This window comes from Dendrobates tinctorius, unplaced genomic scaffold (assembly GCF_039654945.1).
Source record: "Dendrobates tinctorius isolate UK_male_01 unplaced genomic scaffold, ASM3965494v1 ptg000082l, whole genome shotgun sequence".
NCBI lineage: Eukaryota > Metazoa > Chordata > Amphibia > Anura > Dendrobatidae > Dendrobates > Dendrobates tinctorius.
Genome location: NW_027361750.1, coordinates 20,536,603 through 20,560,955, shown reverse-complemented (window position 1 = coordinate 20,560,955; position 24,353 = coordinate 20,536,603). Strand labels below are relative to the sequence as shown.

At 45.8% G+C, this 24,353-nt stretch overlaps 2 protein-coding genes across 3 annotated transcripts in view; one reads left to right on the top strand and one right to left on the bottom strand.

Annotated features, from left to right (window-relative positions):
• SDCBP (syndecan binding protein) overlaps window positions 1-7,067 on the top strand; it is a 43,860-nt gene extending 36,793 nt beyond the window's left edge. For both annotated transcript variants that reach the window (XM_073583957.1, XM_073583958.1), the window contains exon 9: window positions 2,377-7,067. In XM_073583957.1, coding sequence (XP_073440058.1) covers window positions 2,377-2,431 — 55 coding nt within the window. In that variant the 3' untranslated portion in view covers window positions 2,432-7,067. The remainder of the gene's footprint in view (window positions 1-2,376) is intronic.
• The window catches only part of NSMAF (neutral sphingomyelinase activation associated factor), a 135,477-nt gene continuing 118,189 nt past the window's right edge, over window positions 7,066-24,353 (bottom strand). The window contains exons 28-31 of the mRNA XM_073583956.1: window positions 18,399-18,549; window positions 17,670-17,772; window positions 10,501-10,610; window positions 7,066-9,937 (exon numbers count right to left, since the gene is read on the bottom strand). Coding sequence (XP_073440057.1) covers window positions 9,843-9,937; window positions 10,501-10,610; window positions 17,670-17,772; window positions 18,399-18,549 — 459 coding nt within the window. The 3' untranslated portion in view covers window positions 7,066-9,842. The remainder of the gene's footprint in view (window positions 9,938-10,500; window positions 10,611-17,669; window positions 17,773-18,398; window positions 18,550-24,353) is intronic.

The window sequence follows — 24,353 nt, the reverse complement described above, 5'->3', positions numbered from 1 at the left end:
ATGGTTCTACTCCTTCGCTGGAGGTCCAGCTGTGTCAAATTAAACTGACCCTTGGCTGGGTCCTTCCCTGGAGGAAGATCTGGCTAGTCCCGTGTTTGAGACTCTTAAATGAGGCGCCACGGACTTTATTTGCATATTCGTATTTCCCAGGGAGCATTGCACCTACGATTTCACTGAGTGCCTTTGCCGGCTGCCGCAGTGTTTTGACTGGTCTCCCTGAGTTCAGTTGTTTCGTAATTAAACTGATAGGTTTTGATTTGTATAGGCACACACCTGTCTATATAAGACCTCAAAGTGCATGTCAGACCAAATGAGGATCATGAGGTCAAAGGAACTGGCCAAGGAGCCCAGAGACTGACTTTAGGGGGTGAATAGTTACAACACTGAAGTCTTCAGTTATTTTCTTTTATTTGTGGTTTTACTTTGCAATAAAAAGAAAATCAAATGTTCACAGTTGTAGGCATGTTCTTTACATGAACTGATTCATAAAAAAAAAAAAAAAAAAAGACATTCTAGGTTCTGAGGTAGCGAAACGCAAAGCAGTGCCAATGGGGGGGGGGAGGGGGGGGTGAATAGTTTTGCAAGCCACTGTAGATGACCTGTAAAATCTCACCCACCATACTGTATAACACCCAGCAGATTTTCTCTACAAAGAATCTACCACATAGGTCATCTTTCCATGTGACAAACATAACACTACAGCAAACTAGTAATTTGTTAATAAACACTAAATTGTCATACTAAAATAAGAGAAATTAAGATTTAGGGTATTGTCAGACATGATGGTGTATTTGCTTCAGATTTACCATGCACCATTTATATGTGGGAAATCTGCAACAAAACACAGTACCAGCGAAGTGGATGAGATCTCCAACAAATGTCATCTCCTTGTTGTGGAGAATGACTGGTGTGAAGATGGAAAAGCCGAAAATAAATGCAGCTAAAGTCCTCACTGACTTGTAACTATGTGATATACAGCTTCAGGCCCTTCTTTTCAGATGGCGTCAGGATCTTATTCGGAGTTTTGCGCAGTGCACACAGGATCCCATTCATCAAGTCCGTTGAGTTTTTTTTTTTTTTTTTTTTTTTGTTGCCGGTCTTGATGAGGGAGCATGGTGAAGTCAGACGCTCAAGATTCAAGTAGATTCACGCCTCTTCATGAATCTGTAGCGTCTGGCGCATGACGTGTTATGTTTTGCTCTAGAAATCTTCAGTCAGGGACTGGAGTGAGACTTCTGGCATGCGGCGCCAAACCTTGTCATCTCATAGATGAGCCATGGCGTCATGTCCACCGCTACACTTGTTTTGGCAGAGGTGGGAGAAATTGGCATAAATATACCAAAAGTCACAATTCTAAAGCTTTTATGCAACAGGCTGCCATCATTTGGTATTAGTGATGAGCGAACGCACTGGGATACGGTGTTATCTGAGCATGCTCGGATCCTAACCGAGTGTCTTCTGCATGCTCAAAAAATATGTTCAAGTCCCCACGGCAGTTAGACAATTCCTACGTGTGTTGCGGCTAACTGCCGTGGGGACTTGAACATATTTTTTGAGCATGCAGAAGACACTCGGTTAGCACCCGAGCATGCTCGGATAACACCTTATCCCAGTGCGTTCGCTCATCATTACTTGGTATCCAATGGAGCAGCTGACTCTGGCATAGGAAGTAAGCTGGACAAATATCTAGTATTGCACTGGTCAATGTAGAAACGCAACTAAATGGCCGTTACATTACTACCAATACCGTGCCGATTGGTGGTAACGGCCATTTAGTTGCGTTTCTACATTGACCAGTGCAATACTAGGTATTTGTCCAGCTTACTTCCTATGCCAGAGTCAGCTGCTCCATTGGATACCAAGTAATGATGAGCGAACGCACTGGGATAAGGTGTTATCCGAGCATGCTCGGGTGCTAACCGAGTGTCTTCTGCATGCTCAAAAAATATGTTCAAGTCCCCACGGTAGTTAGCCGCAACACACGTAGGAATTGTCTAACTGCCGTGGGGACTTGAACATATTTTTTGAGCATGCAGAAGACACTCGGTTAGCACCCGAGCATGCTCAGATAACACCTTATCCCAGCGCGTTCGCTCATCATTACTTGGTATCCAATGGAGCAGCTGACCCTGGCATAGGAAGTAAGCTGGACAAATATCTAGTATTGCACTGGTCAATGTAGAAACGCAACTAAATGGCCGTTGCATTACTACCAATACCGTGCCGATTGGTGGTATCACTACAATTACATGTCACATATCAGCAGTGTGTACAGCGTTACTACTGTGAAATCTCCAAGGCCGTGGTCACCTGCAGCTTCTGGACATCTGTTTTGTCACCACACATACCCTGAATACATTTCCTTCTCTCCTGCAGAATGGCTTCCAGCGTGATGAAGAGCTTGATGGATCACTCTGTTCCAGAGGTGTGATAGTATTGTCCGCCTGTCATCCAAGCCTTGAGACCTTGGCAGAGCTAGGACTGGCTTTACAATAAGCAGACGACAGGGTATCCTCTGTGAGAGCCAGGTCTCTACTTCTGCATGTTACCCTTTTTGCATTGTATAAAATGGCAAATCCTTTTGCTGTCAGTTCTATCCTATATCTAATTCACCTTTTTACCAGGTAGAAATCTGTGCAACTTCCATTTAATCCAGAACATGTTTACAGCCTGTCGTATGTAGTCCTGTAACAGCCAAATGAGGTATACAGTATATTTTGGTTACTATTTCGTTTCAAAATGAGTCTTTGCCCATAGACTCTTGCCGTCTGCCAGTATAACTTCGCCATCTGTTTAATGAAAGAGGAAATGCACTATATTCACGGAGGGCTGGAGTAGGTTTCTGATAAAATGCTGTAATTTTATATCAAGAGCTATTTTCCTATGTATGGATCACGTTATATTTGCATGGCAGTTTTTGGTATAGATAATGCTATTTATGTTGCAAAATAATTAAAATTATTATGAACTTATTTTTAGAGAAATTGTAACCTTTATGCTTTTAAGGGTATTATCAACTGTTAATCAGAAGCCAGCTTTTGCCTACTTATTAATGGAGGTCTTAAAACACATCTCCACTCTTTTCTACTTTTTTTTTTTTCTTTTGAGGTTTAGAATTCATTGATAATAAAGTTCCTAATATATCTTTAGCAGAAAAACTTAAAGCTCTGATTGCATTACTTGGTATTGCCATAGATTGTAAAGGGCCCTCAGAATATGACTCGTTCTAGTTTTTGTTAAAACATACTAAAAAAAAAAGTCATAGGCAGGCTTACCAAGATTGATATCTCTAACACTCCACAATAAGTCATTATCACAGATCACCTTCTCCTCCCACAGGTCACAATTTGTCTAATAGACGCTGCAGAAGTTGGATGGGATTGCTGGGACATAGGTTATTGCTGGTGACCTGTCACCTAGACAGACTCACCAGCGATCAGGACCAGCCTGATGCTGGTTTCCAAGGTAAACAGCGGGTATCTAAGCGCCGTGCGGCTCTTAGAAACACAATGTTTACGTTGGATACCAGCTCTCAGCGTCGCTGAGCGCTGGCTCCCACTGCCACATGCAGCGATGCGCGCTAGCCAGCGATCAAAAAATGGCCTAGTACGATCAGCGATACCTGGCGGGGGGGCGGTCGCCAATGCCTGTCACACACAGCGAGATCGCTGGTGAGTCTCAATCAGCTGTCTCGCTGTGTGTAACGGGGTCTTTAGTGAACATCTCCTTTCTATTGTATTTTCTCTGTCTGCTGTGAAGAGCAGCTTGGGCAAGGTGGCTGTCCCCAGAGTCAGGTACAGAAAAATAAAAACACTTTAATTTCTGTCAGTAGGCTCAACCCTCCTAAAGGCTGAGTTCACACGTGGCGTTTTTTTCATGTTTCTGCGGCGGTTTTAACCGTGCGATTTTGCCGCAAAAACGCGAAAAATAAGCATCCCATGCATTCCTATGGGATTCCGCAATGCTGTGCTAATGCTGTGGTTTTTACCGCGGTGGAATCGCTTCGCGGTAAAAAACGCAGCATGCTCATTAATTTGCGGAATCGCGGCGACCCCGCACCCATAGGAATGCATTGTTCTGCTTACTTCCCGCATGTGGCTGTACACACCATGCGGAAAGTAAGCAGAACAATTGCGGATGGTACCCACGGTCCGGAGGAGACTGTCCTCCGGGCTTTGGGTACCATATCCCTGTAAAAAATAGAATTTAAAATAAAAAAATATTGTTATTCTTACCTTCCGGTGTCCCGCGCAGCCTTCCCGCCTCTCTCCACGCTCCCGTTCCCAGTAAGCCTTTGCGAAAATGCCCGCGATGGCGTCCGTTCTCGTGGGATCGCGAAGTCTCGCGGTCATTTGCACGACGTCATCGCGAATTACCGCGAGACGTCGCGATCCCGCGAGAACGTACGTCATCGCGGGCATTTTCGCAAAGGATTACTGGGAACGGATGCGCAGGATGTCGGAAGGTGAGAATAACACCAGTTTTTATTTTTTTTTTTTTACATCCTATCTTTTACTATTGATGCCGCATAGGCGGCCTCAGTAGTAAAAAGTTGGTCACACTCGTCAAACACTGTTTGACGAGTGTGACCAACCTGTCAATCAGTTCTCCAAGCGATGCTACAGATCGCTTGGAAAACGCTAGCATTTTGCAAGCTAAATACGCTTGCAAAATGCTAGTTTTTCCGCGGGAAAATTGCGGGAATTTAAAATGCGATTTTTCCCGCGGATTGGAATTCCGGAATTCTCGTGGTAATTTCCGCGAGAGTTCCGGTACATGTGCACTTAGCCTAAGCCTTCTATATGGCATGTAGATCATAGGAAGCTTTATAAAGGATATCTTGAATGCTGTGATGTCTTATTCCAGAAAAAAAAATCAATTTTTCTTATCTGCTCAGGACTATGGGATGGACAATGAACTCTGATAATCTGCCTGCCGAGATTATTGTAAATACGGAGAGTTACCAGTGTGAGACAAGTAACTAAGACACATTTTCTCCAGTCCTGTGTTGTCTGCCTGTGAGATGGAAGCTGCAGATGTTGGGTATAATTACATCACACTGGTAACTGCCCCTTTTCATTAACAATCTCTGAAGTAAGAGTCTTATGCAGATCTGTGTCTGGCCCAGAGTTCTGGACCAGCTCATTTACATAAAAGGAAGAACATGGATTTCTCAGATAAGACATCGGATCACAAATATCAAAGTACGATTATATTCAGCTTTCTGACGTACATGCCGTATAGACTGCTTAGGAGGGACGATTCTACCAACTGATTCACTTTAAAGCAGAAAGTTGTTAGCTCCATAAAAAAAGTACATTCTCTTTAATGGGATCATTCTGCATAAACTAAGTCTGGGTGAAACTAGACCAGACTGGTAGAAAATGCTAAACCTAGGAGTAGCGCATACCGTATAATTTGGCTCATCAGGCTAAACATCAGACCTTTAGTCTTTTCCACTTATCAAACTAACCAACATGTTTAGCTCCTATTGGTATGCAGTAAGCACCCTCTAGTGGCATCTGTTTGCAGTCAGTACCTTGTTGTCACTAAAGTCATCAGTACAGAACATTAAACCTTTTATATATTGAAAAAGAACTGGTATTTGAGGGACCTTCACTTTAACTTCCCATTGCATCCATGCTGTTGCTTTTAGCGCTGTGGCAAGGTTCCAGTTGTACCCTATACTTTAGCAACATTTACAAGGGGTTGTGACATGAAGAAAGTACATTTCACCAAGAGTTATTGAAGTTTCACAATTGGATTCCTGTGCTGAAATACTTCTATAGCTGTGCCCCGCTATGTACTGTGTAATGGCTGTGCCTGACCATGCAGAGCTCCTCCAGTTCATAGTCTGCGCCTACCACAGCTCCAGGCCAGAGGAAGTGCATATTCAAATGAGAAAGCAGCAGCTGTGAGCACCTGCTGGTGCAACACAATCCTGTGATAAAATGGGCATGAAAGGGGATTTATGACAAGTTCAGAGGGCTGAAGACTCTGCAGAAACAAAGTCTGTGACATAGAAGCAGCTGCTGAGCTTACAGGTCACTGACTTGTATAAGGATAAGCGCATAGAGCTATGTACTAGAGCAGTGGTGCATGGTGAGACACTCTACTCTGTGCAAAGCAGGGCACGTTCATCACATTCTCTGCACAGGAATATTTTTGTATTCTATAACCACAGCCAGTTGTGGAACGTATCCTGACAGTGAAACTAAAGTCTACATTGTTGTGGGACAACCCATTTAAAGCACTGTGTGGAGTCCATGATGGGGTGTAATCTTAGGCTAGGTTCACATTTGCAGTTGAGTCCGCAGCGTATCGTCCGCAAGCGCATGTATGCGGTTGCGGACAATAGGCAAATGCTATTTCCGGTGAACTTTTGAATTTACATAAGCCGCGCCCAATGAGCATGTCTTATGTAAATTCTTGCGTACGCCAGTAATGCGTTTTTTGGGGGGGATATTTGATGCCGCAAAACATGCAACAAGATGCGTTCGGCGCGCCCTGCCGCATACTGTGAAAAGGCAACCGTATGCAAACGCATGTCCCTACGTACCACATGTTAAAGATGGGTACGCAGGATACATGCGCATGAAACGCTGCGGGCTAAACGGCAAATGTGAACCTAGCCTAAATCAGCCTGTGCTGTGATATGGCTGCCTCCCTGTGCTTCCACTGGAATCTGGGAACAGTTGGTGTTCTGAGCAATACTGCACAACTAACTTTGGACCATAACCATCCAGGTGTACAAATTCAGTAGTTATGTTGATTAACCTTCCACTGTTTCCCCCATTAATTGGTCAAAAGTAGTGTTGACCCTTACAAGCCTTATGAAGCCATCGTTTGTTGCACACTGAACTTGTCCCCTTACTGTGGAATGTACCGCTGCTAAAATCATGTGCTCACGAGTCACCGCAGGCTCTCTACTTCTGTATCGCTCTTCTCTTTCATATAGTATATACTGTGATTTAGCAATATGTATGACTAGCAATGCAATGTACTTAACCCTTTAACAGTTCAGGTCTGTATATTTTGTATACAAGAAATAAAAAGCAGAAAATGTATTGGAAAAATTATTTATTGTAATATGTAGGATAGAGTGTGCTCTATAAGAGCTGGAATATTTCACATTGCATCTTACAAGAAGAAAATTCAAGGCTTATCTGGGTAATGTTTAAGTAACCCAAACCTCATCCATGAGACAAAACCTGCTGCCAGCTCCTACGTATAAAAGGAAAGTGGATTTCTGGATTGTTTTCTTCAGATGTTTCCCAGTGATAAATATTCTGGGTCTAAAATTAAAGTCATAATGCCACAGAAAATACATCTGTCAAAATCAATGGGGATGTCTGTTCAAGCTGATTGTCTTTAAGTCACCGTTTCATAAGATTTTCAGTGGTTTTGTTTGGCAACACAAGAAACTGACATATTACTTAAAGGGAATCTGTTGGCAAGTTTTTTTTTTTGCTATCCAATCAGATCATAATGAACAGATTGATTCCAGCCATTGTATGGCTTACTAGGCTGCTTTTTGATATTCCAATACAATCAAGTGTTTTATCAGCAGAAGATTATCACTACAGGACAGCTGGCCTACTACCTTGTAGTCTAACACCAACCCAAGCACTGATTAGCAGTTTTCTGTCACTATGCAATGTACACAAAGCTGTCAGGGGTGTGGGTGAGTTATACACAGCTCAGCAGTCAGAGCTCTGCAACAGATGGTCTCAAATGCTGCACCCACATCTATCCCCACCTCATGATACTGTTAGATTACATTGCAAAAACCTAATAGAGTGCCTTTGTAGAGGACCTAGGAGCTTTTATGACATATCTATTTTAGACAATGTTGGATAAAGTGTTCTTTAAACTGTGCATTTTATTTTTCTACTCTTCCTCCTAAAAATGTTTTACACAAGCCAAAAATGTATACCACAGCATAAAGGTAAGTGAACATTGTTGCATTATGAGCTGCAAATCGCAATTTATCAAGAGAACTGATATTTTGGGGACTTGTTGCAATGTGTCCATTTTCGCTAACAGTGCAATCTTTGGCTACATCACTTTTGCTGCAGCCAAAGACGGAGAGTAGCCCTACTCATTGAGTTGTTGGCAGTAGGCTTTGGCCAATAGTAACTATCCATTAATTTGTGTCAGGGTTTTTATGCATGAACCCAGACGATGTGGAGAATGGTGACACTGAGTTATCAGTTTATTCATCCATCTCCAGGAGGAATAGTACAGAGTTCTAATCATAAAAAACAAACATGTCAGCGCTTAGATCCTGGTTAAAAGAAGGCCAATGTCTAAAATCATTGGTGCTTAAGGAGATCTGTCCTGGCAATGGCCTTCTTTTAACCAGGATCTATAAGCTCTTGAGTGTTTGTTGTTCTAGAACGTGCAGAAATATGTTCCAAATCTTTGATGGCCAGATATCACTGACCACAAAAGGTAGTGTGCACCTGAGCAATACTAACATGGAGTCGATTGATCACTTGCCAGATTTCATGCCCAAGACTTAGCTATTTGGCCGATGGACAACAGCAGCTCCTCATCTCACAGTGCAGAAGTTAGAAACACTTACACACATTTAATCGTTGCTCTATGGGGCCATTTATTGACTGGTTTAATATTTGGTCATCTTACATATGATCTCTTAAAACAGTCTCTTCACTTTTTTTCTAGTATGGGACAGGGCCTAGAATGTCCTGCAGGTCAGTGATAGTCTTGCACCAATCACACAAAGTGGTATACAGAAACAAAGACTTTCTATGGAGTCTTAACACTGCTCTCTGTGCACTAGTATAGGCGCAATACCGTGGGGGTGGGGATATGCTTCATAGGAACTACACTGGTGACAGATTGCTTATTTGTGGTCTAAACATAGTGGACCTAAATTTGAAGGGTCTCTTTCAAACTGACATCCTCTATAGGTATGTTGTCTGTACACAAGGACACATGTACCATACGCTGCAGCAAAGTGCACAGTAAACATACAGCACTGTAGAAGGACCTGCCCTCCAAGCAAAGCAAACAATCCATTACTAAAGTTATGAGATGCAGTAAAATTGGTTGACCACTACTTTACCACTGATGAACTATTCTTATGATTGACCGATCAGACCTTGATGACCTATGACAGACCCCTGACAATCATCTTGTTGTTTGTTAGCAACCGCCTGATTGCTGAGCTGCTCAGTCTTCTGGTAGGCGGCAGATGTGTAGTACTCTGCTATGGCCTCTACTAAAAGCAATAGTCCACTACAAGGAGATGGAGCAGATCTACAATCAAGCAGTTTCTGCCACCACCACAAACTGCTGATCAGTGGGGGGGGGGTGCTAGGTGTCAGACCCTGAATGATCAGACATTCTAAGGATAGGTCATCAATAAAGAAAAGTAGTGGACAACCTCTTTAAGGAATGGAGTTCAGCCTCCTGACCCAACAAGAACCCCAGATAAGCCAGACCTGAACTTGGATCACTTTAGTAAGGTCCTGTTCTGTAGACACATAGTGGGTCCAGGGGTTTACAGTCTAATACTTGTGAATAATATTCACCCTCTTTAATCCAGCCCAGGAATAGTAGAACATTCCCTCAAGAGGGCTAGACAAGTTTTGATGGTTAGGGTGATCTATTTTATCCAGTTATAGATTGTATGTACACTTTGCACAACTCGAAGACAAGAGCCACATGACACAGACCGTATGGAATAGAAGGCAGACAAGGCACATATGTTGAAGCAGCGCTGACATTGAACAATACATAAAAACAACTTCTTTAAAAAAAAAAAAAAAGAAAAAAATCTTCAAGTCTGGGGCTGTGAGGTGGAAAGTAAAAGCTCAATACTGCAACTTCCAGAGAAAAATCTGTCTGTCTGCTGCGCCTGTGATGATAGTATTGCAGGGTTCATTCATCCACATACATGTTACAGCATCTGAGGGAAAAAAAAGGAAATGTACAATTACAAAACTGTTAAACATAGACAACGTAGCATATATTTCATATGGCTGTCAGATGCATATACCACCCATGATAACTGGCCTTTATGCAGCAGGCAATCACTTCCTATCATCTATAGACAGGATTAAAAAGGACCATGAAAATTAAAATAGTCCCATAATGCCAAAACAGCATCTGAAATATCAGAAGATAGCAACAAGTGCATTCTGGAATACACTCTTACACGCACATTATTGATTGCCAACGGGGAGAACAAAATCACTGGAGTGGTCCTTTAAGCATTTTTTGTGGAGATAAATGTAAGCACAGAATTCTAAGTAATTTTTTTTTTTTTTTTATATGCATTTGATGCGGCCTCCATGAGAAGCCCTTTCGAGAAAAAAAAAAAAACCCCAAAAAATACACAGTAGGAATAAATTTTCATGAAATCACATCGACTTTGCTTAAGCTGTGAGAACATGGCCATATCTAACCTGTATGGACATAGACTGGAGAAACTAAGGCCAAGAATAAAAAGCATAAATAGATTCCTCTTACCTGAATGACCTGTCATTCTTTCCAGGACTCTTCCTGCAAGGAGGTCCCAGACTAGCAGTTCTCCAGCGTCATTGCCTGACAGAACAGTCTGACCATTCCAGCAGAAGCACCTATATAGAGACAGAAGGTTTATGGTCAGAGAAGCATACAAAAATGTAACTAGGATGCAAAATAGTATGTGCCAAAAAAAAAAAACCCTGAACATCTCAAAATGAAGCTTTATTCCACATAACACATATAGCATAGCAAATTAAAAACACCAAAAGATGTAAGTGAGAATAGATCAGTCAAAGATAATGGAAAGGATAACCCACATCCTTAAAGGGAACCTGTCAGCAGAATTGTGCACAGTAACCTACAGACAGTGTCAGGTCGGCGTCGTTATACGGATTACAATGATACCTTGGTTGATGAAATATGTCTTGTGGTTGTTACTTAATCTTTATTTTCAGTTTTGTGTTAATGAGATTCTCGTGTTTTAAGGCAGGGTTCATGTATGTGGAGCTCTGATTAGATATAATGCAGACAGGCCCCCTAGTTTGCATAATGAACACCTAACATACTGAAGAAAGACCAAAAAAGAGGGATTTTTGGGTTCTTACCGTAAAATCTCTTTCTTGGAGCCTTCATTGGGGGGGACAGATTACCATGGGTGTATGCTGCTGCTGCTAGGAGGCTGACACTATGCAAAAAAGGAAAATTAGCTCCTCCCCGGCAGTATACACCCACCGACAGACATCAAGTACCTCAGTTGGTGAGAAAGCAGTAGGAGAAGCAACAAAAAAACCTCTTAAAATATGTACCAACCCAACAAGGGCCTCGTAGACCCAACACGGTACAACTTAAACAGGGAGGGTGCTGTGTCCCCCAATGAAGGCTCCAAGAAAGAGATTTTACAGTAAGAACCCAAAAATCCCTCTACTTTATCACTTCATTGGGGGACACAGATTACCATGGGACGTCCCAGAGTAGTCCCTAGGGTGGGAGCAGCAATAAAGGAATGAGAAGGAAGGGCTTAGGTCGGCCGGTGTGCTACCGCCGCCTGCAGGACCTTCCTACCTAAGCCTGCATCAGACGAGGCCTGGGTATGAACCTTGTAGAACCTCGCAAAAGTGTGCAAAGACGACCAGGTCGCGGCCTTGCAAAGCTGTAGAGCCGAAGCCTGGTGTCGGGACAGCCCAAGAAGCCCCTACAGCCCAGGTGGAGTGGGCTCTCACTCCCGGAAGGGGCCGTTTCTCCTGAAAGCAGTAAGCTTCCAGTACAGTAAAACGAATCCAGCGAGCGATTGTGGATTTGGATGCCGGAAGCCCTTTCCGGCGACCTTCAGAGATGACAAGCAGGGAATCGGATTGACGAAGACAAGCGGTCCTAGCAAGATAGACACGCAAGGCTCTCACCACATCAAGTTTGTGGACCGACTTTTCCAGAGAGTGAACAAGCGCAGGACAAAAGGAGGGAAGGACGATATCCTCATTAATGTGGAAAGAGGACACCACTTTGGGAAGGAAGAAGGGAACGGGTCTGAGAACGACCTTATCCTGATGGAGGATTATGTACGGAGAGCGACAGGATAAAGCCGCCAGTTCAGAAACTCTCCTAATGGATGTAATGGCGATCAGAAAAGTTACCTTCCATGAGAGAAAGGAAAGAGGAATGTCCTGAATAGGCTCGAACGGCACATTTTGGAGAGCGCCGAGAACGAGATTAAGGTCCCACGGATCTATCGGAGAATGATGAGGAGGAGCCACGTGGGAGATTCCCTGGAGAAAGGTCTTAACTTGCGGTAAGGGGGGGCCAGATCCCTTTGGAAAAAAAAAAAAAAAAAAAAAAATCGACAGAGCCGAGACAGCCTTTGAGGGTACTGAGGGACAGGCCCGCATCTAGGCCGGACTGGAGGAAGCTAAGTATGGATGGAATGGAGAACGACAATGGAAAAACATTATCGTCGCACCAACGGAAAAAAGCCTTCCAGTACCTATGGTAAATGAGGGAGGAGGCTGGTTTTCTAGCTCTGATCATGGTCTGAATGACCCGATTGGAAAAACCTGATTCTCTCTGAATCGCGGCCTCAACAGCCATGCCGTTAAACTCAGAGACTAAGGAACTCTGGTGGTAAAGGGAGCCTTGTGAGAGAAGATCTGGACGGTCTGGAAGCCTCCATGGAACGTCCGCGAGCATGTTCACCAGCTCCACATACCAAGGTCGTCTTGGCCAGTCTGGAGCCACCAGAATTACTGGGATGCCTTCTGATTTTATTTTCTTGACCACCCTTGGGATCAAGGCAAGGGGAGGAAAGAGGTAAGGAAGTTGGAACTGGGACCACGGAATTACCAGGGCGTCGCAACAGACGGCCAGAGGGTCCCTGGACCTGGCTACAAAGCGAGGAACTTTGTGGTTCATCCGAGACGCCATGAGATCGACGTCCAGGGTGCCCCAAAGCTGGCATAAGATCGTGGGGTGTAGGGACCATTCACCTGACGCTAGGCCCTGGCGACTTAGGAAGTCGGCTGCCCAATTTTCCACTCCTGGAATGTGAACGGTGGAGATCGCTGGAACGTAACGCTCTGCCCAACGCAGTATCTTTGCCACTTCTGCCATTACTTGTCTGCTGTGAGTACCGCCCTGGTGGTTTATGTACGCCACGGCTGTGGCGTTGTCTGAATGAATGCGGACTGGTTTGCCCACGAGGAGAGGCTGCCAGCTGAGGAGGGCTAGGAAGATCGCTCTGATTTCCAGAAGGTTGATGGGGAGAAGAGTCTCCTGGGCGTTCCAGCGCCCTTGGGCCATTTTCCGATGGAAAACCGCTCCCCACCCTAGAAGGCTGGTGATGACTTGCCACTGAAGCGGGAGAAAGGACCCCCCATGCAGGACTGACGCAGGCATTGTCCACCAAGTCAGGGATTGCCTTACTCTGAGAGGCAGAAGTATAGGGCGATCCAGAGCAACAGAAGTCTTGTCCCACGCTGAAAGGAGGGACAGCTGGAGAGGAAGAGTGTGAAATTGTGCGAAGGGCACTGCTTCCATGGCAGCTATCATCTTCCCCAGGACCCTCATGCAGGACCGAAGAGGAATGGGCCCTGTCCGTTTTAGGGATCGCACTCCCTTGCAAATGGCAGAAAATTTGTCCTTCGGAAGAAACACCCGGGCTCGATTCGTCTCGAATTCCATGCCCAAGAAAGTCAGACGCTGAGTTGGGTGCAGGTTGGACTTCTCTCTGTTGACTATCCAACCGAGACGGGAGAGAGTATCCAGAGTTATCTGAAGACTTTGGAGACAGTCTTGGCGGGACGAGCCCTTGATTAACAGATCGTCCAGATAAGGTATAAAGATCCCCCTGGAGCGAAGTATGGCCATGACTGTTCCCATCACCTTCATAAAAGGCACGGGGAGCGGAGGCTAGGCTGAAGGGAAGGGCCGTGAATTGATAATGATTCTCCTGAATCGCAAAACGAAGAAATCTCTGATGTTGCAAACAAACAGGGATGTGAAGATAGGCATCCTGTATGTCCACAGAGCAGAGGAACTCCGTGTTCCATCGAGGCGATCACCAAGCGCAGGGACTCCATCTTGAAGTGGAGGATCCGCACGTGGCGACTGAGCAACTTGAGGTCCAAGATTGGGCGAAGGGAGCCGTCTTTTTTCGGGACTATAAAGAGATTCGAGTAAAACCCTGAAAACCGTTCGTTTGAAGGAACGGGAACGATTACTCCGACGGAAAGAAGGAAGGGAGGAACGGCCTGAAGGAACCCTGGAGTCTGGGACTGCTGTCTTGGAGGTCGAGACAGAAAGAAGGGTCTCTTTGGGAGAGAAGAAAATTCGATTTTGTATCCGGATATGATGATTTCCCTGACCCAAGCGTCGTCAACGACAGCCACGTGTCCATGAAAGAAAAAAGTCTGCCTCCCACCCTGGAAGAACTTCCAGGTGGGGGGGACCTGTCACTTGGAGGAAAATCAACCGGAGCGGGAGCCTGACGACCTGGAGGGTCGGCCTCTGGATCTCCAGCGGGGTGCGGGTTTATACGATGGTTTTCTCCGTTCACCGGAGGTAGAGGGCCGGTCCTGCTGGGATGATCCTTCTGCGGAAGAGAAGGGACGCAAGGACCTAAATGGCCGAGAAGGTTTTCTGTTGAAAAACAGTCTAGGCCGAGACTGGGGAAGAGAGGTACTTTTACCCCCGGTGGCATCAGAAATGATCTGATCCAGCTTGGCGCCAAAGAGCCTAGAACCGTGAAATGGCAGGTTGGTGAGCGACTTCTTAGAGGTGGTGCCTTCAACCAAAGGATACGGCGTATGGCTACTATGTTGCTGTTAGCTCTTGCTGCGCACCCAGCCGCGTCCAAGGAGGCGGCCAAGAGGTATTTACCCGCATGATTAATTTGGTCTGCTAAATCTGCCAGCTTGTCCTGAGGAGCTGACGCTAAGAAGCCTTTGCGAAGAATTTTTTGCCCAAGCTGAAATGACTTTAGCCACCCAGGCGGAGGCGAAAATAGGGCAGCGAGAGGCGCCGGATGCCTCAAAAATTGATATAGCCAGCGATTCTATCTGCATGTCTGTTGGATCTTTAAGAGATGCCCCGTCCGGAAGGGATAGAACCGTCTTAGAGGAAAGACGGAAACTGGGGGATCCACTTCGGGAGCTTTTGTCCATTTTGTGAGATGATCCGCATTAAAGGGATATAGGACGTCTAAGTACCTGTGGCCTGAGAAACGCTTCTCAGGGTGTTCCCATTGTTTGGTTAAAGTAGTCTCGAACTCCTTGTGATTAGGAAAGGTTCTGGAGGGAGGTTTCGCTCGTTTAAAGGGAACAGAGCATTCCTGAAGGGGTGCCTTCCTTTATTTTGAGCGTTTGGAAAATAGCCGTTATGAGACTACCTACCATGTCCTGTGTTTTAGACCTGTTGTCTGCCTCTGAGTCAGATCCCGATTGGGAATCATCGTCTGACCTAAGGTCGTCTTCTGAGGAAGGAGACGAAGCAAGTAGCCTGGGCGGAGCGGAAGTTCCTTGTGAGCTGGAAGAAGAGCCAGAAATAGCCCGCTTTCTAGAACTCCTACCCGGTCTGTCCCTCTGGAGGTCGCGGTCAGGTGCAGGCGACTCACCGTGAGAGGCGGTCGGCGCACAGGTGGCTGTAAATAGCTGAGGTAATCGTTCTAAGACCTGGACCAGGGACTGGGAAACTTTAGTCAGGTCAGAGACCGACTGAGACATTGCAACGGCCCACTCTGGGGGAGGGGGAGTGCTCTCATCCCGGGACCCGGGGTGTTCCTGTGGTGCAGACATAGTGGAAGGACTGCAGGACAGGCAGAAGGAAGACGACTGACCTGACGCCCACTTCTTTTTAAAACGCGCGCAGGCGTAGTGAGTAGTGGTGGGTCTAGGACAGGGAGCCCTTGGAGGGTTGGGCATATGTGAAGACTGCAGTGTTATAGCACCACGTACCTGAGAGACTACTGCAGGGAGTGAGAGGGTACTGCCGAGGGAAGCTAATTAGGGCCTCAGCCTACCGTGACCACGCTAATCTGATGCGCAGCAGACAGCAGATGTGTCCCCCAAGCTGAGATCCGTGGAGAGCCGCACACGAGGTCCCAGAGAGGCGCATGACCTTAGCGGTGGGCGGTGCTTGGCGCCGTGCTAGACTGCGGGGTGCGCAGATGAGGAGAGCTGAGAAGCTACGAAAAGAAAGTAGCCCTGTGATGGGCTAAGAAAGACGCCAACAGAGCGCGCGCAAAGCAGGGGGCGTGAACAGGCGGGGAAACCCTAAGTGAAAGTAGAAACGCTGTGCCGGTTTCCACCCCCGGAGTCTCTCATCCACAAGATATGCACCTGGTGCCCGTGACGCCGCAGAAATGAGGCAGGTATGAGGATGGGGAACAGCTGTCTGCGGCTCAATGCCGAACACCCGGCAGTGGGCGGCTGAGAGGCGCGCACCTGCAAAAAACGGGCGGGAATTTCAAAAGGAGAGTGGGCATAGTCGGCTATCAGCGGTGCCGACATCAATGACCTCCATGTGGGGCGAGCACGGGACTGGTGGGAACGTTCAGACTTCTTACCTGACGTCCACATGCTTCCCTGAAGAGGATGACCGCAGGGGCCCACGTTGAGGGGAGACCGCTGGGAATGAAGATCCTCTGTACCCGCACCATGTCTAAATAGTGCAGAAGACAGCGCCAACCCTTTGTCAGAAGGGGAAAAGTCACTGCCGGTGACCACAGTCTTCCTCTCAGTCCTGTCCCGGGAGAGGGGTGAGGAGGGGAATCGGCTAGGACCGGCCTCCTGTCGTCAGCCCGTAGCACCCGAAGGTGATAGGGAAAAGGTCCTGCCTGCGGTCCTGAGAGTTGCGATGTGGGCAACACCACATTGCTCACTCAGCCGCCTGATATGGGAAAGCAGGGTGAACATTTACCCCGTTTCCTGAAGCTGAAGAATAAATGGGAAAAGGTTAATACACACAACTAAAAACCTAAAAGGGAAAAAGGAATCGTTAACTGCGGATCTGGGGAGATCTTGGTCCGTCTCCTACAGACACTAAGCACAAACTGAGGTACTTGGTGCCTGTCGGTGGGTGTATACTGCCGGGGAGGAGCTAATTTTCCTTTTTTGCATAGTGTCAGCCTCCGAGCAGCAGCAGCATACACTCATGGTAATCTGTGTCCCCAATGAAGCGATAAAGAAAACCCTTCTGCATGCAGTTGCCAGCCGTGGCACCTGCTCTGCAGCATAATCGCATGTTTAGTGTGCCAATAATACATTTTCTTGATGTTATTCAGCTAGGGAAAAAAAACCCAATTTGAAAATGGCACCCAAACAGTAGCAGCTATCGGGTGTCTATAGCTGTGATCAGAGAGCTGCTACTGCGCAGGCGGTGCTATCTTGGAGGAGGATTTTTTTTTTCTCCTGCAGCAAGACAGCACCATCAGCGCCTGCACAGTAGTAGCTATCGGATCACAGCTAAAGACACCGATGACGCCTACTGTTCGGGCGCCATTTTCAAATTTATTTTTTTTTCCCATTTCATAATTGCTGGACATTCCTTCTTAATGTTGCAAGTTGAGGCATGTATGTATGTATTGCTGAAGATTCTAAGCCCCTCCTTTATGTAGGTTAATTATGTGCTCAATGTCTGGCCCGCTGTAGGTGCATGTTAACAGGTATACATGTGCGATACATTACCTCTGCTTTTCTCCAGAGGACAGAGAAGAGATTAGCATTCCTGTCTGCACATCAATAATCTTTAGGCAGCCATCTTCTCCAGCAGAAAGAACATGTCTGGAATCTGAAGTAAGTTATTCATCATTAGCCATTTTGTGCCACTCTGAAGCCTTACACGGGTAACAGATCAGAAACCGAAAATAAAGGAGATACAGTCATTCCCTCCACTCAACCTCTTGTTCCTCCTCGTAGATAACGGCCAGAAGACACATGCCGTCCTGCTATGCTTAGGAAAGGTTTTGTGTTCACTAACGTGACAGCAGCCACTTTACAAATCATAATGACTGACCCTTAGGCAAGAGAAGCATAGAAAAGTAGTAAGTAAAAAATACATTGCTACAGATGAATTGATAGAAACTTGTACTAGTTGTCTTAATCCCCCGGCAGTAGCCCATTTAAAGTCCAAAACTGATCAATTTAATAACTGATGCAGACAGCAGAAGCAGCCCGTTGATTATTAAGGAGTCTTTCAGAGTTCCACTACGTTCTTAAAATGGAAGAAAAAGTACATTGTGCAGAACTTTTTTACCCTTTTTAAAGGTGTCCATGGTGGGATAAAACACAAAGCAAATGCAGCGAGACTCCATTACACTAGTAATCCCACATCTAGGGGTTGCCGCACAATGACACCCGTTTATATGCCCAATTCATGCTTAAAGATTGGAATAAAACACGACACTGAACATGTACCAGGACTCAGAGCAACGTCATGCACGGATCCATTGTGGCAAGGCAGCTGATGCAGCACACAGGACTCCGCTACATCCCAGAGGCTGACGACACCTTCTTTAGTTCCAGATGTCAGCAGTGACCCATCAGAGCTCACGTTGATGGTGTTTACCTATGAACATAAATTAGAACGCAGTAATAGTTATTGGAAGGAATTTTACAGCCAGATAACAGCCATGTAGTATTCTATAAACTAGACACACGTATGGCAACGTCACACTCCAGGTGCTACAGGGACAATGTACGCTATTGGAAAGTCAAACTGGGCCAGGACCAGGCCTGGGAATCTTTTTGATCTATTCATCTACATACAATGGGATATATTTATGAATCCTGTATCCTAGACTTTGTGAATTTGAGACTAAAGCTTAAAGTTGATCTCCAGGCATAAGATATATTTAGAATCATAGAATCATAGAATCGTAGAGTTGGAAGGGACCTCCTGGGCCATCTGGTCCAACCCCCTGCTCAAAGCAGGATTCGCTAAATCATCCCATATGGTTAAGCTTTCCTTGGGATAGGTCATTAATATCAGATCGGTGGGGATCCAACACCCAGTAGCCTCACTGTTCAGTTATTTGTTCCCTCAGCAGGATGTAAATGCTGAACAGCACAGCTCTGTTCAATCTGTAGTATCTGCTGCCGAGTACAGCAGATCAGCTCTTAATCAGTACCAGCTGATCGGTGGGTGTGCTCGGTGTCTGACACGCAAGGATCTGATGTTAATTACCCATTCCAAGGACAATAAGGATTTAAGGAGAACCTCTTTAACCCCTTTCTGACCTTTGACGTACTATTCCGTCCGGGTGACCCAGGCCCCTATGGCAGTGGACGGAATAGTACCCTTTAATGCAACACCGACTTAATTTGCGGTGATCGCATTAAAAAATTCCGAGGCCATCTTACCTGAAGGAAGATGCTGTCCCCTCCCCGGACCGGCTTCCCAATTGTTGCGATTGGCTGTTCAATTCTGAACAGCCAATCGCAGCTTCTCTCATTGGCTGAAACAGTGAGGTCCCAGGCTGAGGCTAGGATGGAGTACAGATATACTCGAGCCTAGGCCAGTGCCTGGCAACGCCAGGCATCGGCGAAAACCCCTCGGGTTGGCGAGATCGACGATCACGCCAATCACAGGGCATAGCAGTGGTGTTACCACACTGTGCCCTGCCAATACCTGCCTGGATCGGTGCTGTAATAGTACCGATAGTAGGCCGGTGCCTAGGACAGGTCTAACAGGGCCTGCAGGAGTTGATTGACGCGATCGATGTCATCGTCGATTGCGCCACTCTCAGGGCACAGCTGCAGCATGACCGCACTGTGCCCTGCTGGTGACCTGCCCTAGGATTGGAGCTGCGATCCTAGGCTGTTGCCAGGGTCACCAGGGAAAGCTCTGATTAGCAGGATCGATGTGATCATCGATCCCACCAATGAGAGGTCACATCAGCGGTATGACCACTCTGTGACCTGTCTGTCACCTGTCTCTGATCTCTGGCCAAACTGCAGGGGTCCTCACACTAGCTGGGTCCTGTGCTGGGCCTTGTTCCTGCTGAGGAAAGACGACAGAAGAAGAAAGAAAGACGACAGAAGAAGAAAGAAAGACGACAGAAGAAGAAAGAAAGACGACAGAAGAAGAAAGAAAGACGACAGAAGAAGAAAGAAAGACGACAGAAGAAGAAAGAAAGACGACAGAAGAAGAAAGAAAGACGACAGAAGAAGAAAGAAAGACGACAGAAGAAGAAAGAAAGACGACAGAAGAAGAAAGAAAGACGACAGAAGAAGAAAGAAAGACGACAGAAGAAGAAAGAAAGACGACAGAAGAAGAAAGAAAGACGACAGAAGAAGAAAGAAAGACGACAGAAGAAGAAAGACGACAGAAGAAGAAAGAAAGAAAGACGACAGAAGAAGAAAGAAAGAAAGACGACAGAAGAAAGAAAGAAAGACGACAGAGAGACTACAACCGTAAGTGTTAATCCCTGATCCCTGCCTGATCTCTCTTCATCCCCCCCTCCACCCCCCTTTGTGCTGCCTCCGTGCGCACATTTAGCAGGCGCCAAGCATTGATTGGTGATGCAGTTCACTGATCAACACTCGTGCTCGCTTTTTTTTTCCCAGCCCCCTTTTCGCCAACTCCGCACGCACATCCCGCAGCCTCCAAACTTTGGTAATTGACGCAGTTCACTTATCAGAGCACGTGCCTGCTGTTTTAGACTTTTCTTTTCACAGGCATTTTCTCCCTATTTGCCTTTTTTCTTTTTACAATACATTGCACCAATCATTATCCCCCCCCCACACATAGTTATCAATAAAATACACCCAAGCACCATACTCATAAAAAGAATGTCACGTTCGTCCCAACAGTGCTATTCATTGGAGGAGGAATATGCTTTTCTTGCCACCGACACCGATAGCGAGGAAGAGGATCCCACATTTCTTTACTTTTCTGATTCTTCATCCTCTTCCTCATCTTCCTCCTCGGGTCCTGCATAACCATCACACAGATGCCCCAGGACAGAAGATGAGGCAGCGCCCACCATTCCTGAAGATGAACCAGCACACCCCACTGCGAACCCCGTATGGACCTCGCCCCCCCCCCCCCCCCGAAAGTTACGAGCCACTGATTCTTGATTTTGTGGCAGAATCAGGAATCAAGTTTGAAAAAGTATATTTCTGTGAGGCCGGTGGTGTCAAAGTATTTTTCTCTGAGGATTTTGTTAACCTCATGGTGGAGCAATCTAATTTGTACGCTAGTCAATTTTTGGAACAAAACCCCTGTTCATCATTTTCTAACTGTTCTCCTGTAGACGCATGGGGATCCTGAAGAAGCCAGAACTTCAGCAATATTGGAGTGTTGATATTTTATATAACACTCCAGTGTTCCGAATGGTCATGGCCTGGAAGCGTTTTGAGGCCATCCAGAAATTCTTGCATTATACCGATAATGCAGTGTCCCCCATGAGATGACCCCAACTTTGACCATCTGTTAAAAGCTCGGCTGGTCATCGAACACTTCAACAAAAAGTTGAAGTGTACGTGCCCCAAAGGGACATCTGCATGGATGAGTCCTTAGTTCATTTTAAGGGAAGGCTCAGATTCCATCAGTACCTGCCCAGCAAGAGGGCCTGGTACGGAATTAAACTCTACAAACTGTGTGAGTGTACCTCAGGGTACACCCACAGGTTTAGAGTTTACGAAGGGAAGGACACCCGGATTGAACCCCCCTTGAGTGTCCTTCCTGTCCTGGGAGTGAGTGGGAAAATTGTGTGGGATTTGATGCACCCACTGCTGGATAAAGGTTATCACCTTTACACCGATAACATTTATACCAGCATCCCACTCTACAAATACCTCTATGTGCGAGATACCGCAACCTGCGGTACTGTCCACAAAAATCAGAGGCCTCCTAAAAACGCTACTTGGGCAGATGCTCAGAAGGGGTGACAGTAGAGCCCAATGTAGCGACCACCTCCTGGTGGTCAAGTACAAGGACAAGAGGGTTGTCCTTCTCTTGACCACCATACACGGTGATGGCAGCACCCTCAGCACTGTACGGGGTACCTCTACACATGTCTGCAAACCGGACTGTGTACTGGGGTACAACAAAAACATGGGGGGTGATGGCACTCACCGTTCTGTCGTGAAAATTTATTGATTAAAAGGCATTGGCACGGGAGGAATGTACAAAGAGTGAACGACGGCCGTTTCATGCACTTGCGCTTCAACAGGTCCTGAGGCTGGAATGCAGGCAGGTGGAAATTTAGAAGCACACACACACACATGTGGACACACCTCCTGATTTCCAACTCATACTCCCCCAATGGAGTGAAACATGTGAACAAATTAATCAAACACAGAATTAAAAAACACAAGTTAAAAAAACCTCTATCATAATAAAATTTGGAAATACAAACACTGAGCCATATCCATTTTCTCATTTAACCCTAAAAGTCCTGTGGCATTCGTTTGTAGAATCCACTTAGATTCTCTTTGTAAGAGGAATGCTATGATGGTTTCCCCATTGGGTTGGCTGCGATACTTTTTCTACACCTGCGAACCGCAGCGACTCTGCATTACCCCCATGCACTTTTTTAACATGCTCCATCAGACGAGGGACCCCTTTTCCTGTGGAGATAGACTGAAAATGCTCTCTAAATCTAACATACAATGGACGAATAGTTTTTCCCAAATAATAAAAACCACAAGTACAGAAGATGACATACACAACGTGGGTTGCTTTACAAGAAATTAAATTTTGGACCTCATGCTGAATTGTTCCAATTTTGAGAGATTTTCCTGTCAATTTAAAGGGGCAGTTCTTGCACTTGTAATTGCATACAGGACTGTTCAGACCTAGCCAGTTTTTTATCACTTTTATATCTGTTGCAGACCAGAAGATCTTTTAAGTTTTTACTTCGGCGACTCGCAAACAAAGGACCTCTCAACAATATCAGTTAAATCCTTGTCCCTCTCTAAAGGCCCTGTCACACATAGCGATCTCGCTAGTGAGATCGCTGCTAAGTCACAAGTTTCGTGATGTAACAGCGATCTCACCAGTGAGATCGCTGTGTGTGACAGCGATCAGCCCCCCTGCCGGTATCGCTGAAGGAAAGCCCTGGACATTTTTTTGGTCGCTGGTCTCCCGCTGGCCAGCACGCATCGCTGCGTGTGACAGGCGGGAGACCAGCGATCAGCTGGTAACTAAGGTAATTGCAGGGTTTCTAAGCACGGCGCTGTGCTTAGAAACCCTCTGTGTACTAGTTACCAGCGCGCTGATGCAGGGAGCTGGTATCTAAGGTACACATCGGGTTTCTAAGTGACGCACGTCCCTTAGAAACCAGATGTGTACCTTAGTTACCAGCTCCCTGCATCAGCGCGCTGGTAACTAAAGTACACAGCGACGCCGCGTGCTCGGCGTCGCTGGTCCTGATCGCTGGTGAAGCTGTCTGTTTGACAGCTCACCAGCGATCATGTAGCGACTCACCAGCGATCCTGACACGTTGATATCATTGTCGGGATCGCTGGTGAGTCGCTATGTGTGACGGGGTCTTAATAAATGCCAATTCTTTCTGATGACACTCCTGATATAATTGTCCATTGGACTGAAAGTAAACGAAAAAGTGAAACGTTTTTTATTTTTTTCTGCAGCAAGGTTTATATCTGCAACGGTTTGAGAGGCATTCAAGTTATCAACACGGGACATGGTGTTATCTAGAACTGCACTAGGATAACCTCTATTCTCAAAGCGTTTTTTTCAAAGTCTGCGCTTGCTTCTGATAACCAGCATATGTGCTGTTAAATCTCGTCAATCCCAGGAATTGTGCATACGGGAGGGAGTTTTTCACATAATATGGTTGTGCAAAATGCAAGAGACCATTAGTGGTGTGCAAGGACCCATCATGTACCCACAAATTAATGTCTAGGAATTCCAGACATGTGCCCCCGAACTTATATGTGAACTTCATATTCATCTGATTATTGTCATTTAGCCATCCCACAAACGATGAAAAAATATTCTGTTCCATCCCAAACTATGAACACGTCATCCACATAGCAAACAAAAACGGATATGCTTCAGAAAGGGATTGAGAATCGAATAAATATATTTCTCTTCGAAATCCGCAAGGAACAAATTTGCAAACGTGCATGCAACGGGCGTGCCCATTGCGGTCCCCTCTATTTGTTTATACCAAGTGTCATCAAATTGGAACACATTGTGGGTGAGGATAAATGACAAACTCTCACAAATAAAATTCACCGTTTCAGGATCTGTTTTTGCAGGAACTGCTCAGTGTTTGTATTTCCATATTTTATTATGATAGAGGTTTTTTGAAACTTGTGTTTTTTAATTCTGTGTTTGATTAATTTGTTCACATGTTTCACTCCATTGGGGGAGTATGAGTTGGAAATCAGGAGGTGTGT